Source organism: Leptonychotes weddellii, chromosome 6 (genome assembly GCF_054177405.1).
Source record: "Leptonychotes weddellii isolate Sample4059 chromosome 6, ASM5417740v2, whole genome shotgun sequence".
Classification (NCBI taxonomy): domain Eukaryota; kingdom Metazoa; phylum Chordata; class Mammalia; order Carnivora; family Phocidae; genus Leptonychotes; species Leptonychotes weddellii.
Window position 1 is genome coordinate 22713991 of NC_138374.1, and position 16338 is coordinate 22730328.

At 35.0% G+C, this 16338-nt stretch overlaps 1 protein-coding gene across 2 annotated transcripts in view; it reads right to left on the reverse strand.

Annotated features, from left to right (window-relative positions):
- Window positions 1-16338, reverse strand: part of SLK (STE20 like kinase) — a 58109-nt gene that overhangs the window by 28850 nt on the left and 12921 nt on the right. For both annotated transcript variants that reach the window (XM_006744386.3, XM_006744385.3), the window contains exons 2-4: window positions 7959-8123; window positions 6198-6246; window positions 5502-5651 (exon numbers count right to left, since the gene is read on the reverse strand). In XM_006744386.3, the coding sequence (XP_006744449.1) occupies window positions 5502-5651; window positions 6198-6246; window positions 7959-8123 (364 nt within the window). The remainder of the gene's footprint in view (window positions 1-5501; window positions 5652-6197; window positions 6247-7958; window positions 8124-16338) is intronic.

Consider the following 16338-nt stretch of genomic DNA (forward strand, 5'->3'; position numbering starts at 1 on the left):
AATAAATATCAAAAATCCAATATTTGGTGCTCAAACCGCAAGAAGTGGCACAGAATATATACTCAATAAATGGTAGCTACTATTAGTAGCCATATCTATAATTTTAACCTTTGTGCTCTTTTGTTGGAAGAACTCTTAAAGCTCATAAAATCCTGACTGTATTCTAATTATTTGTGTCTATTATATGGTGCGGGGTTTTTTTGGACCACATAATTCTCCCACTTAAAAGATAGTGGTAGCTACCTATTGCCTGTGGAATGAATTTTAAGCTTCCTAATGTGGTGTACAAAGTCCTTTATTACATATTTCAGTAATGTTTTATAATGAAATTCATAAATGAGTAAGCAAATAAAACATACTAAACTTGGAAGATATATTTGTGGAAGATACAGTGTAAATAGATTTATTCAGAACTCTTCACCACTATCCATCCCCACCAACCCCCAACCTCAACTTAAAAGCTTCTCTGTTTTGGGGAGGAAGGACTTGAAACAATTTAAATTCCTGCCAGAAGAGGTTCCGTACTCAGGTAAATTCAGCTCAGTACTTATTCTAGTGTTTTTCTAGAGCCTATTAATGCTCTTTTCAACTCTCTCCCCTCAGAATATGACTGGGGAAGAGAGGTCCAGAAACAGGCCTAAACAACAACTGTCCCTTGTCTACATTCTTATCTCTCTAAGCACCCGAGGTAAACTAAAGATGGACAAAAAGGCACCTTAATTGCTGTGCAAAGGGGAAAATTAAGGTTGCTATGTGCTTTGTAGTTCTACATATAATGATGCAGCATGTATATGTTGGTCTGTTTAAGTAGCATTTTACACATTTATTTCCATTTGCAACAATATGACCTGATAAAATCATCATAAAAATTTTGTTACTGTAGTATATTAAATAGTTCTTGAGGATAGTATGGTTCTTTACAGCTGTGTACATGTAACAGGGTATCACAGAAATAGAAGGTTCTCTAAGTATTTACAAATTAATAAAACAAAAATTGCAACTGTCAACCAAGTCAAGACTATTTTGGCATTCCTAAATCTTCAATAATTTACTTACTTTTAAAGGTATGCACTATTTTACACAAAAGTATGTTCCTATATAGAAGATTCTAAATACATTTACAGAAAAATGTGCACCAGAATGGATCAAAATGATAATGTACTATTTTTAAATGAGCTACCAGAGTTTAAAAAATGATACAAAACATAAAAGAGTAACATACATCAGAATTACAAAACTCAATTATGAGGTAACAGAACTCAAGAAAAATTAGAAAAAATCATTTTAGAAACAAAGACTAAACTAGGAGAAATGCAAGAGCAAATAAACAAATTCACACCCATTACCACTTTACATTCATTAGGATGGCTATCATCAAAAATACAGAAAATGACAAGTGTTGACAAGGATGTGGAGAAATTGGAACCCTTGTGCATTGCTGATGGGAATGTAAAATGGTACAACTACTATGGAAAATGGTAGTTCCTCAAAAAATTAAATACAGAATTACCACATGATCCAGCAATTCCATTTCCAGAACACCCAAAAGAATTGAAAGCAGGGAGTCAAACAGGTATTTGTATACCCATGTTCATAGCAGCATTATTCACAAGAGCCAAAAGGTAGAAGGTAAAGTGTCTGTCAATGGATGAATGGATAAACAAAATGTGGTACATGTAAGTAACAGAACATTGTTCAGCCTTTAAAAGACCATTCATGGTCTTTAAAGCTACATAAATACAACATGGTTGAACCTTGAAGACATTATGCTAAGTAAAATAAGCCCGTCATAAAAAGACAAATATTGTATGATTCCACTTACATGAGGTACCTAGAGTAGTCAAATTCATAGAGACAGAAAGTAGAATGGTAGTTGCCAGGAGCTGGGGGGAGGGAGGAATTGGGAGTTAGTGTTTAATGGGTACAGAGTGTCAATTGGGAAAGATGAAAAAAGTTCTAGAGATGGATAGTGGTGATGGTTGCATAATGATGGGAATATACTTAATGCTACAGAACTGTACACTTAAAAATAGCTGAAACAGTAAACTTCAAGTATATTTCACCACAATTTTTTTTAAATGAAGAAAGATAAAAAGAATCTGGGAGAAAATTTTTAAATATTGATGACTGGAAAAGCCAACAAACAAAAAAGTCCCTAAAAATGATAGTCAATGCAAGGGAACAGAACAAATACTCAAACCTCTAATTCCAGAAAACCTTCCTGGAAAAAAAAAAAAAAAAAGCCTTGAATATTATAAGAACGTATTAGAGAAAAGTCTAGTCAAATTATTGGTCCTTGAAGAAAAAAAATTCTTTGGCATCTAGGCAAATGAGCACATGACTTGAAAGAGAAAGAAAAGCAGATTATCATCAGACTTTTCAACAACAACACTTTATAACAGAAGAAAACAGAGTAACATATTTCAGATACTCAAGGAAAGAAATGTTAGCCAAGGATTTTCTATCCAGCAAAACTGACCTTCAAAGTATAAATATGGGTAGAACTGTTATCATTAGATAAGAACTCAGAGAGCCCCTCCAGAGTTATCTACCAGAGAATAAACTTCAGACAACCAACATGACCAAAGAGATAGCAACATAAGGACTAGTGGTGAGCATTAAATATAGAAAAGGGAACTAAAGTGAGTAATTATGGGATGTTCTAAGTCTATCATCAATGTCCTTGAGAACCAGGACTCTCAGGATAGAAGGAGATACACATGTAATACCGAAGAGGTTAGGTTAAAAACAAAAACAAAAACAAACATCCTGAATTTGATTAGGAAATACATAGGAACTCATGAGAACCTAGCTCTGTCCTCTGGAAAGGCCTAGAATGATGGCCAATCCAGAAACTGTTAATCACTTCTAAATTCAGATGTAGTCTTGAAATACCATATCCTACTAAAAGAAACTAGGGCTTCTTAAAGAAATGGCTAAATTACAGGTTGGAGGCAGGAAATATATAAGATAAGCCTGAAACACCGCAACCTAATATATAGTAACAAAGAAGCTATCAAAGGTTACTACAGTCATGTCAAAAGGATTAACATACCAACTTGAAGAGGCTCCCATTGATCAAAGATGGTATAATGTGAGCTTTAATAAGGATAAAAATTATAGATTTCAAATCTATAAAATTAAATTAAATTCATGAATTAATATTTTTAAAATACCGGTTACCAACTGAGGATGAGAGAGAACCAATTCATGGTCTTTAAAGCTACATAAATAAAAAGAAGGAATCAAGCATTTTTCCTCTCTTGTCCATCTGAACTATACTCCTGAGTAACCAAACAGTTGAAGGGAGGTGTCATCTTATATAATTATTCCTAATTTTACAATGATAAACAAAAATAATGAAATAATTGGCAAATAATTATATCAAAATTATAATCAAAAAAATAAATGAAAACAAAGTGAAAGAATTCATTTTGCAACTCAAACCAAAGAACAGATCTAGGCATTAAGCATCAACAGCTGTAAACAAAAAAAACAAAAAAAAAAAAAAGGAAAAGGCAGACATGTGTCTCCCCAGTGAAAGGACACAAAACCACCTAAATATAGTCTGGCCAAAGAATCAAATTTGAGACTGATGAGGCCTTTGCATTTATCTGCAAATCTGAAGGAAATAAAATGATCATGAGTATGCAATTAGCAAAATGCAGGTTGAGGGAAACTCTACAGGTCCAACACCCAGGTCTCATAGTTCAGTGCTTCTCAATGTTTTTTTCATCATCATTCCCCGGGAGCCTCTTTAGACATTTTTTCCTAATCCTCCCATCCCCCATGAAATTTTAACACCACAGATATACTATCTGTTTGTGTACTGTGGGCCTTTGGAGGATTATTAAACACTGTAATATCTAAGATCTTTTTTGCCCCCTAAGAACCAATTTTGGCCCCCATGAAAATGCATGCCATAAATAAAATGTAAAGAAAAGAAAGAAATGGGGGGGGAACCTATAAATTAAGAGACTTAGAAGAAAAATCAGGTTTTAAATATGGGAAAGTCTAAACTCTAAAGTCAAGAGATGAACACTGGATGATAGAGACATAAAGAAACGCAAGGAAAAAAAAAAACTCAAAGAAGTGATCACTATAAAGGTCAGGATAAAGGTTACCTGTGGAGAAGAGAGGGACAGTGATTAAGATAGGACACATGGAAGAGCCGCTAGTTCTATTTCTTGACCTAGGGGGTAGTTACAAAGCTATCATCTACAAAGCTACGAAATCACTAAGCTACACAATTACTTGTGTGGTTTTCTATAACTATATTATTTCACAACAAAAAGGTTAAAATTTAGTATATCAAATTATACCTCTTTATTTTTTTTAAAGGTTTTATTTATTTATTTGTCAGAGAGAGAGAGCACAAGCAGGGCGAGCGGCAGGCAGAGGGAGAAGCAGGCTCCCTGCTGAGCAAGGAGCCCAATGAGGGACCCTATCCCAGAACCCTGGGATCATGACCTGAGCTGAAGGCAGACACTTAACTGACTGAGCCACCCAGGTATCCCAATTATGCCTGTTTAGATGTCATGAAAAAAGTGAAATGATTATGATCAATGGTATCACAAGATGGCCTGTGAATATATTTTATCTTTTCATCCTTCCAAATTACAAAAATTTATTTATTTATTTTTAAGATTTTATTCATTTATTTGTCAGAGAGAGAGCATAAGCAGGGGAAGTGGCAGGCAGAGGGAGAAGCAGGCTCCCCAATGAGCAAGGAGCCCGATGTGGGACTCGATCCCAGGACCCTGGGATCATGACCCTGGGATCAGACGCTTAACCGACTGAGACACCCAGGCGTCCCGACAAATTTAGACTTCATCACCAAATTTTTTTTTAAAATTCTTGTCTTGGATACACTTAAAGAGGACTGTATCTTCCATTTGTATGTGTACACTGGAAATTAATCAGTTTTCCATCTAAAATCTTTATCTATTTGCTCCTTATGAAGTTATCATTTATTTCCTCAGTGTAAAAAACAAAATTAAAAATTCTAGTCCTTTATACTTATTTTAGACATCCTTTTCAGGCCCACTCTGTTAGTTTAGCCGGATACCATATTTATAAAATGGAGTATAAAACTAAACATGGGAAAAGAAAAGCACTAGACATGAGTTTTGGAAATGAAGATAAAACTAAGTTAGCTTTTTTATGTATTATCTCATTCTAAATGTATTACAAGTATTAAGTCTATATACAAAAATTTAGGAGTAAAAAGAATTAACCGGTCTTTCTAAACCTTGTCTTTTTGAAAATGAAATCCAACCTTTCTTACCTTCTTTTTAAAGTGTCTTTATATTAGTTGCCTCTACTTAGGAATTCTGGGAGTTAATGAATTATTTATCCAAGGCAGTATTTAAAAAATTAACATGGAGTAATTTCTCCATGTTTTACACATTTGAGTCATAACAAAACAATATTAAGTCACATACATACAGGGGAAAGTCTCAGCACAAATTCAAATGTTTTACTTAAGGGAAGAAACTTACCCAACTTAATATCTCCATCTAAGGTAAAAAGAATGTTGCCAGCCTTTAGATCTCTGTGGATTATTTTATTATCATGCAAGTAGTTCAAGGCCTCTAGAGTCTGTTTACAAACTACTTGTATTTGGGACTCAGTTAATGGTCTCTCGAGTTCTATAAGGAAAAGAGTAAACAAATCTTCATTGTTATACTGTGAAAACACATCAGCAAGATGTATACCTTTACCATCAATGTCAAAGATCACATTTAGTGAATTATTTTAGAAGAACTAAATATCGACAAAGATTACTTTCTTCACATATTATTATTTTTTTAAGATTTTTATTTATTTATTTGAGAGAGAGAATGAGATAGAGAGCATGAGAGGGGGAAGGGTCAGAGGGAGAAGCAGACTCCCTGCTGAGCAGGGATCCCGATGCGGAACTCGATCCCAGGACTCCAGGATCATGACCTGAGCCGAAGGCAGTTGCTTAACCAACTGAGCCATCCAGGCGCCCTCTTCACATATTATATTCAACATTTCATTTTAGAATTTTGTTACAATTATCTAAGAATATAAAATGTAATTAGGCTGATTTCTTAATTTATTGAGCTTCACCCAAGATACCTATTCAAGATATATATGTAAGGTTAAATGTTTGAAATCCTTTGATTAAGTATAATTTAAGATACAAACATAAAGAACAAAAACATGTTTACCAAGCATCACAGCATCCACTGCTCCACCTGCACAAAATTCAATGAGGATCTGCAAGCAAACAAAAAAAGCATGTGTCTAACATGACACTGAGTTTGAGTATTTTTTCTTCAATTTAGCAAAAAAGCTAAAGGAATCACTAGGCTATGGAAACAATATTATGCTAATATCCTTACGCCATAAAGATTTTCTGTCAAAAGAGTTAAGAGTCTTAATGATATACATTTTGAGAAAGCACAAAGAGAACACATTGTAGACATATGTGCATTTTTTAATCACCATTTTTAATGTCCCTGCTTCTCTAAAATTACTAGGTACACAATTTTTATTGAGGACAGTATCATATATCCATTTCATCACCACCTAAAGATTTTATTGCACTCATTTTTAATGTAACTACTATGATTTAAGTGACCAAATCTGTTTTTTAACTTTACTAATAGGAATAAATCCTCAAAATACTTAGACTTCTTTTAGTTAAAATACACACACCCCACACACAAAAGCTTCAGATCCTAGCTCAATTATCACATTCTGATGGATGCCCTCCCGGATCTCCCTGGGACAAACCACCATGTACTTTTCCATCTTACCCCATCACAGCTGTAATTTTATATATATAATTCCTTGAAGTATTAATTATAGATAATTAATTCTACATCTCTCACTAGCCTGTCCCTCACAGATGTCCAACCTTTTATTTTGCAACAATTTCAAGTAAAGATCTTACCTGTTTACTGTCCAGGAGTTCACTTTCATTATAATCTCTGAGAACACTCTACTAGACCCCTGAACAACTATATTAGAGGACACCACACAAAAATAATTATTAAAAATTACTTGTCAAATTATATAGCTTGCTGCTTTTTTCCCCTTTGTATATACTCTATTTTTTATAGGTGCTTGCCAATTACAAATTATTTTCAAATTCATTATATCATTTGAAAAATAATTTGGAAGGTAGATCACTCATCTTATAGATGAGTAAACAGACTCAGAGGTTAACTGACTTATTCAAGCTCCTACCTAGTAGCACCAGGATCAAAAAATATAGGGCTTTCAATTTCCAAAGTATTACTTGCACTACACTACCTACTCTTCTCTCCTAACACTTCCATCATAACACTTTTCTTCAAGGAGAAAAACAAAAACTCCCATTTCAGGAAGGCGTCTTGGTTAAATTAGTGTCAGCAGAGAGCAAGTGACTGACCAGTTATAATAAATATGATTTTATCTCTATATGTATTTGTGCCTAATATTTTCTACAAATGAACAAAATTTATACATGCAGACTTAGCCACTCTATCATGCACCAAAGGTGAGTCTGATAATATAGAAGATAAATATTTAACATTTCTAGTAAGTATTCTATACTTTATTACATGATTTACAAAGAGTTTAGGGTAAGAAATTATAAACAATTTCTAAGAAAACAAAAGAAATTTCCAAAAAATTTTAAGTAAATGCCTAAATTTAAATTACAAACAAGACCATTTAATTTCATAATTTAGGAAATTTAATATTCTTAACCAAGTTCTTCCATTTGGGTCCAATGTCAATCATGAAATACTGTAAAACTGGAAATACACATCGGAACATCTGTTGAAGCTAAGGATAATTATGTTGTTAATGACCCTCTCATCAGATAAATTCAAGTAACATAAGTAATTAAACAGAAGAAGTAACAGGTTTTCACAACTTAATAAACCTCTTTCAGACAATTAACTCATTTTGGCTCTTAGAGATCAACAGAAAATAGTTACCCAAAGATTGTTCTCGTAATAGAAGGCATCCAGAAGTTTGACTATATTTGGGTGATCACAAGATGCTAATATATCAATCTCAACCATGTAATCTTCAAGTTCTTCTTCAGATTTTGTGTCAATCACCTTTGCAGCAGCTAAAACATTGGTCTCTTTATTCTGGGCCTAAAAATGAAAGCATCACAAGTGTCACACAATGCACACTTGATTTTTAAAATTTTATTTTCCATTTTTTTAAATAACTTTATTTTTTTAGAGTAGTTTCAGGTTCACAACAAAGCTGAGCAGAAAGTACAGTGTTCTCATATGGTCCCAGCCCCTGCACATGCACAGCCTCTCCCACTATCAACATTCTGTACCTTAGTAGTATGCCTGCTACAACTGATGAATCTATAATGACACATCATCCCCAAAGACCATGGTTTTCATTAGGATTTACTCTTGGAGCTTACTCTATGGGTTTTGACAAATGTATGACATGTATCTACCGTTGTATCATACAGAATAGTTTCACTGCCCTAAATATTCTCTATGCTCAGCCTATTCATCCCTCCCTTTTTCCTAAACCCTAGCAACCATTGATCTTGTTACTGCATCCATAGTTTAGCTTTTCCAGAACTCATATAACTGGAATCATACAGTATATAGCCTTTCCAGATTGGCTTCTTTCACTTAGTAACATGCATTTAAGCTTCCTCCATGTTTTATCATGGTTTGATAGTTCATTTCTTTTTGGGACTGAAGTGTCCATCACATATAGATGTGCCACAGTTTATCCATTCATCTACTGAAGGCATCTTGGTTATTTCCAAGTTTTAGAAATTCTGAATAAAGCTGCTATAAACATCCATGTGTGGGTTTTTGTATAGATTTAAGTTTTCAACTTCTCTGGGTAAATACCAAGGAACACAATTACTAGATCATATGGTAAAAGTATGTTTAGTTTTGTAAGAAACTGCCAACCTGTCTTCCAAACTGCTATGCCATTTTGTATTCCCACCAGCAATGAATGAGAGTTCCTGTTGTTCCACATCCTCACATGCATTTCGTATTGTCAGTATGAATTTTTTTGTCATTCTAATAGGTGTATAGTGGTATCTCCTCTTTTAATTTGCCATTTTCTAATAACATATGATGTCAAGCATCTTTTCATGTGCTTACTGGACACCTATATATCTTCTTTGGTATCTGTCCAGATATTTGGCTCATTTTTTAAATGAAATTGTTGATTTTCTAATTGCTGTGTTTTAAGAATTCTTCATATATTTTGAGTGACTGTCCTTTATCAGATATGTTTTGGCAAATATTTTCTCCCAATCAGTGGCTTCTCTTCTCATTCTCTTGACATACTTATTCTTAAAAGATAGCCTAAACATATATATATTAACTAATAAATGCTATGCACTGTGGTAAGTGCTTTATATGCACATAGAATAGTGTTTCAAATTGCAGGCTCTACCGGGTCAGACTGTTAAGATTCAAACTGTAGTTCTACCACTTAATAACTGTGTTGCCTGGGGCAACTTACAAAATCTTTTAGTTTCCTCATAATAAGACATATTATTCTCACAAGTTTGTGAGAATTAAGATATTATTAGCCGAGTGAAAAAAATACATATAAATATTTAATAAAATGCTTGCCATAGACAGTAAGGATTCAGTAATATTAGATATAATTATTACTATTATTTAATCCTCACAACAACTACATGATATATTATTATCCTTAAAAGAGGATATACAAACTTGGAGAGGTTAAAAAGCTTCCCCAAGGTCATGTAGTAAGAGACAGAATCAGGATTCAAATCCAGGTTTGTTTCCAAACCCCTTTCTTTATCTGAATCATTACCCTTTCCAGTTTTCCTACACTTCCATCAGTTATTTTTCTTTGCACTTAGTACTTTAACTTTTCCATTTTCTTTCTTTGGTAAATAACTTCTCATTTCCATTTATTATAAATGAAAGGCTTCCAAATACACTGTAGGAGCCAAGACCATTTGTTAAAAAGTTAAGAATCAGATCTTAAAAATACTAATTAGGTTTTTAAAAGACATTTCAATATTTTATGTTATCATCGTTTCAGCAAAACTGCATCTAACACCTTAAAAAAAGAAAAAATACCAAACTCTTAAAACCTAGTAAAAGTTTCAATAAATAAATTAATGTCCAAATTCCACTTTTAAGAATTTATCATAAGAAGAGGCACCTAGGTGGTGCAGTCAGTTAAGTCTCTGATTCTTGGTTTCAGCTCAGGTCATGATCTCAGGGTTGTGAGATTTAAGCCCTGCATCAGCTCTGAGCACAGTGTGGAGTCTACTTGAGATTCTCCCTCTCCCTTTGCCCCTCCCCCTGCTTGTGCTCTCTCTCTCTCTAAAATAAATAAAAAATCTTAAAAAAAAAAAAACAATTTATCATGAGATAATTATACAAAATTAAAAATATGCATACACAAAATTATTCATCAAAGCATTATTTATAATAAGGAAAACTGAATGAACCTAAATATCCATTAGCAGGAACCTGCTTAAATAATCAGCACATTTCTACAATGGAAAATGATACAGCCATTAAAATCAATAACTAATCAATTAATATTTAAGATGGAACAGTAGCTGTAACACAACACTGAATGGAATAAAAGGCAACTTACTAAACACAAGAAGTATGTAATTTTACAAAAACCACACATCTACTTTCACACATGAAAAGCTGCATGAGAAGTATCTGGAAAGACATCATCACCCCTGAGAATAGTGGAATTTCAGGTACTTTTGACTTTTTCTGTATTTTTTGTATTGTTTGAATTTTTTAAATGAACTTATTTTTATAGAAGCAGTAAAGTACTAAAAAATATCAGCGTATGGGAGATTTCTTAGGGACCTATTATCTAACCTTGGAAGTGATGAAAAGAATAAACAAAGCAGGTATCAGCCTGTATACAGAATTTTCCTAAGTAGACTGTTATGTTTTACTTCCTTAAGAAAAAACAAAAGTAAAAAGTAATACTAATTACTAATTAAGTAATTAAGTAACTCTCATGTTTAGGGTTCAGAAAATATGTTTTGGATAAAAAGATAACTTTATACTGGTCATTGCTACCACTCCAGAAGAATATTCTGATCTACCACATTTTGTCAACTCTAGGATGCACTACTATTGGGGCACCTGGGTGGCTCAGTTGGTTAAAAGTCTGCCTCTGGCTTCGGTCATGATCCCAGGGTCCTGGGATGGAGACCCACGGCAGGTATCTGCTCAGCGGGGAGCCTGTTTCTCCCTCTCCCTCTACCTGCCGCTCCCCCTGCTAGTGCTCTCTCTCTCTGTGTCAAATAAATAAAATTTTTTAAAAAAATGCATCATTTTATGTTCCACTCAGGAAGGAAAAATGCCAATTAAACTACAAGGTTTTATCATTTTGAATTCTTATATCTTTTTTTTTTTTAAAGATTTTATTTATTTATTTGAGACAGAGAGAATGAGAGACAGAGAGCATGAGAGGGAGGAGGGTCAGAGGGAGAAGCAGACTCCCTGCTGAGCAGAGAGCCCGATGCGGGACTCGATCCCGGGACTCCAGGATCATGACCTGAGCCGAAGGCAGTCGCTTAACCAACTGAGCCACCTAGACGCCCCATTATATCTTATTTTTTTAAAGATTTTATTTATTTGAAATAGAGAGAGAATGAGCGAGAGCACAAGCTGGGGGGGAGGGGAAGAAGGAGAGGGAGAAGCAGACTCCGCACTGAGCAGGGAGCCTGATGCACGGCTCCATCCCAGGACCCCAGGATCATGACCTGGGCCAAAGACAGACACTTAACAGACCCAGCCACTCAGCCCCATGTTATACCTTTTTAAAGAGCTCATTTGGACACATTTAGACACATTTAGACAAGGATTGTTTAGACAACTATTACTGGACACATTTAGACAAAGATTGTTATTGTATATCTATTCTCCTTGTGCACAAATAAGAGGTTAAATACTTAAAAATTTGACTCTTCTGAATCACTTTTTCACTCAGAGTTACCTAATGTCTGTGTTTTTCCACAGGATATCATTCTCTGGCCATTAAAAGCTTTGGTAAAAGACTGCTTCTCTACGATCGTCACCAAGAGTTTCTTTGAAACGTATTTTCTTGATCTTAACCAAGGTGCTAAAAGATTTTTAGGTAACAACCAGGTCTCACATTCTTTCTTCAAAAGGTACTTAAATAGTTTATTGATTGAAACATCAAGGGGCTGAAACTATATGACACTAAGGATACACCTAAGTTCACAATGCACAGGCAATGACAGATATATCACAACTGCCCCTCGGCCAACAATACTAAAACATCTATGGATAAAAGACATATCCCAATTTCAGAGATGTTAAAAAGTAAAAACTGTCATAACTAGTGAAACATGGTATCAAGTCTGTCTCTCAAAGAAAGAGACTACAGTTGAGCCAACAATAATTAGAACCCACCCTCCCCTGAGTCAGAGGAAATAAGCCAGTGAAAGATAAGCTATTCTCTCACCATTTTAATGTAACACTTTGGGAGGAAAAAGACCAGAGGAACTGTCCTTGAAGAGGAACACTATAAAATATGAGCCTTGGTAAGAGACCAAGTGGGGTTAAAAGTCATCCTGCTTCTGCATGCTTCTACTGATGTCCTTGGAGATTTTTAAGATATGTCATGTAAATGGATGACATAAAGGGGAAAAAATAATTAACACTAGATAATCTCTAAAGTACTTTATAGTGACAAACTCCATTATTCTAGTCCTCTGGATATAATGATTAAACCAACAACGGTACCATTTGGTTACTCTAAGTAATAAATAAAAGTTACATTAGAAAATATAATGCCAGGGCGCCTGGGTGGCTCTGTCGTTAAGCGTCTGCCTTCAGCTCAGGTCATAATCCAAGGGTCCTGGGATCGAGCCCCACATGGGGCTCTCTGCTCAGCGGGAAGCCTGCTTCTCCCTCTCCCACTCCCCCTGCTTGTGTTCCCTCTCTCCCTGTGTGTCTCTCTGTGTCAAATAAATAAATAAAATCTTAAAAAAAAAAAAATATATATATATATATATAGTGCCTTTTATATAATTGCTTGAAAATGACTTGATTACTCTTCAGGATCTGGTTCTAGAGAACTCTGAAAATCAAAACTGAAATAAATATTGGCAAATGTGTGAAAATATCCTTTGAACAAATATAAAATGTTAAAAAAGAAATAGCTTCATCTATCTACTACCTAAAAGCACGAAAATTCTTCACATAAAGATTTAATGAAATAACTAAACAAATGGAATAATGAATATTGATTTAAAGAAGATATAACTTGTATTGATAAAGTTTTCAAAGATCAATCATGATCACCTAAAAATCAATGTTTTTTCTTTTTCTTTTTTCTTTTCTTAACGATTTCATTTATTTATTTGACAGAGAGAGAGAGAGAGAGCACAAGCAGGGGGAGTGGCAGAGGGAAAGGGAGAAGCAGGCTCCCTGCCAAGCAGAGAGCCCGATGTGGGGCTGGATCCCAGGACCCTGGGATCAAGACCAGAGCCAAAGGCAGACACTTAACCGACGAGCCACCCAGGCACCCTTCAATGTTTTTATTCTCATGAATCATGAATAGAGTGTGGCCACATTACTACAGGGAAACATAACTTATCTGAGTTTCCTGAACTGGTTTCATGTTCTAAAAGAAAAACTATATCCTCTTATATTACTCTTGTTTTAACAGTTTATTTCCTGGGTGGTGAGAATATGAGTAATTTTTAAATCTTTATTTTCTTCCTACATTTCTATATTTTCTAAGACTATTTAATATTTCCATAATGAGAAATATATTTTAATAAAATTGTCAGCTGGAAATTGAAACACCAGCACAGAAAATATAGATGACTTCTTTAGTACCGGAGAGGTGTTAGTTAATCAAAATGGGAAGGCCAAAGGAAAAAAAAAAAAAGATAAATACAGAAAGAATCTAAAAGACAGAGAATAAAAAGAGAAAGAGAAGAATTCAATCACTTTGATAATCACTGAGATTGATTCTACTGATTTGGATGATTTGAACGAAAAGGTTGAGAACTCAAAGGTATTCCTCCTACCACCAAGACAAGAGATAAGACCCTAACTGTCCAGTGCATAAGGACATGCAACCATAACAAAATATAAAAACTAAACAATCCAAATCACAGTTAATGTTAATCAACTACCTACAGACATTGGTCAGAGCTGTAGAAACACAAACACAGCACTCCACAGAAATCTGTATACGCAGTATACAAATCTACTAAAGTGTGCTCGAGAGTTGATCTGCTAAAATTAATTCATTCTTTCAATACTTATTGAGTGCCTTTTATGTCAGACACTGTTCCAGATGCTGACAATGTAAAGAATATACAAAATCTCTCTGCCCTCATGGCACTTAAATTGTGGGGAGAGGACAGTCAATAGGCAAATAAAGAGTATATTAGTAATTAGTACTATGGAAAAAATAAGGTAATAAGATGAGGAGATAGTCGAGTGGGCACAGGAAAGAGGTTACAATTTAAATAGGGTAGTTAAGTTAGACCTCACTAAGAAGGTGATATTTGAGCATATCGATATTAATGTGATTATGTTTTTTGAGCTATGTAAACTGGAAATTTTAGTATTTTGCAAAGAAAAGGCTATAAAAATCCCAAGTTCTTTCAAGTATGCTAGTCTATATAATAATATCCACTAAGCTATTAGATGTTTTTAATTGAGCAATTACCTTGCACCAAACACTGTTCTCTGCACTCTCCATTTATTATTTAATCTGGGCCAGAAAAGGCCCAGCTACAGAAAGAAATCAATGTATTTTAACAGAATTCAATATCATTATTAACTATGTTGGTATGCAGGTAACTAAAAAGATAAAGAACATGAGACAAGGGAGGTAACAAGTGCAGGGAGAAGCTACCACCCATAGGACCAGAGGAGCCAAGGTAAAAAACTGGAATTATTAAAACCTCAAGGCTTGCAGGGAAGGTTCTACACCACTGAAACTCAGATCCCTAAGGAAAGAGTGCTGCTTGGCTGGTGCCAACATCTCTGATTTTGGAAGAGGGGGTCCTGTTGAACTTGGGTGTCTTTAAAGGAGGAGCGGACTAGCCAAATACAGCCGGTGTTATGAAAGGCACTGATGAGGCCAGCTCTTGAGTACTGGAAAACTACAAACTGGATTCAACTGCTGCCTCAGAGAGAAACCACTGTTGCTGGGGTGAAGAACTCCCCTAGGATGGTGGTCACACTAACACAAAAGCAGAGAGACAAGGAGCCCACAGGAGACAAACAGAAAGTCCGTGCAAGCCCCTTCTTCCTCCTCCTCCCTGCAGCCTCCCTCTAGCGCCCTGTATATGTGAAACCTAAAAGTGAGCAGCTGACAAGGCAGAAATGTGGTTTGCAAAATCTTAGAACAGCATTATAAAGCAGAGCAGAGAAGGGTGTGTTTGGAGCTGAAAGACAGTAACTTAATAGTTGTTGGCATAATCCTTCTAAAACTGACGAGGATAACAGATGAGAGAAGGAACGAACAGAGTAGTATGAAGTATTTGGGTAAAAAATACCCAGAGTTCCAAAGAGCTGTCAAGTGAAAAGAAAGGAAACAGCACTGAAGGAAGCATATACTTTTAGACTATTGACACTGCTGTTACCTGTTTCCGTGATCTCTTCAGAGTCCTAATAAGATTTTGGTAGGAACAAGTGTCAGAATTAGAGTAAAATTACTAAACATGACTTAGTAAAGATATGCAGTTGATTTTCATTATTTGTGGTAGTTATGTTCTATAAAGTCACTGCAAACACTGAATTAGCAAATACTGACCCACTGCCCCTAGAGAAACATGTACACAAACATATATATCTCATATAGATTATAATCCTGTATCCTAAACACAACTCATTCTGGTAGATTCTATCCTTTTTATTGTACAAAAGAGAAAATGAGGTTCAAACGTATTACGTGCCTTGCTTGAGGCTGCCCCAAAGTAGGTACCAGAGTTTGGGATTCAAATCCTATCCAACTGGTACCAAAGCCAGACTTTTACACTACACTGCACTGCCCTCTACTGTCTCCCATCTTCCAGTCAAGTCCGTGTGAGGGCTGAAAGAAGACAGAGCGTCAGTTTGTTCCATCTCAGCTGGGAACGTGCAGGTCTAGGGACTCAATTTCCCCAACTCTGCACATATATGCAAATGAATGAAAGCACGAGTACAGACTTTGGAGCCACAAATAAATTTTAACAAGTAGACAAATTCACAAATACAGAATCTGCAAATAATGAGGACTGTACACGCTCTTTCTAAAATTTCTACAAAATATTACAGAAATCCTTTCTTAAAAAATCATTTTCATATTTTCTCAATTCTGCAG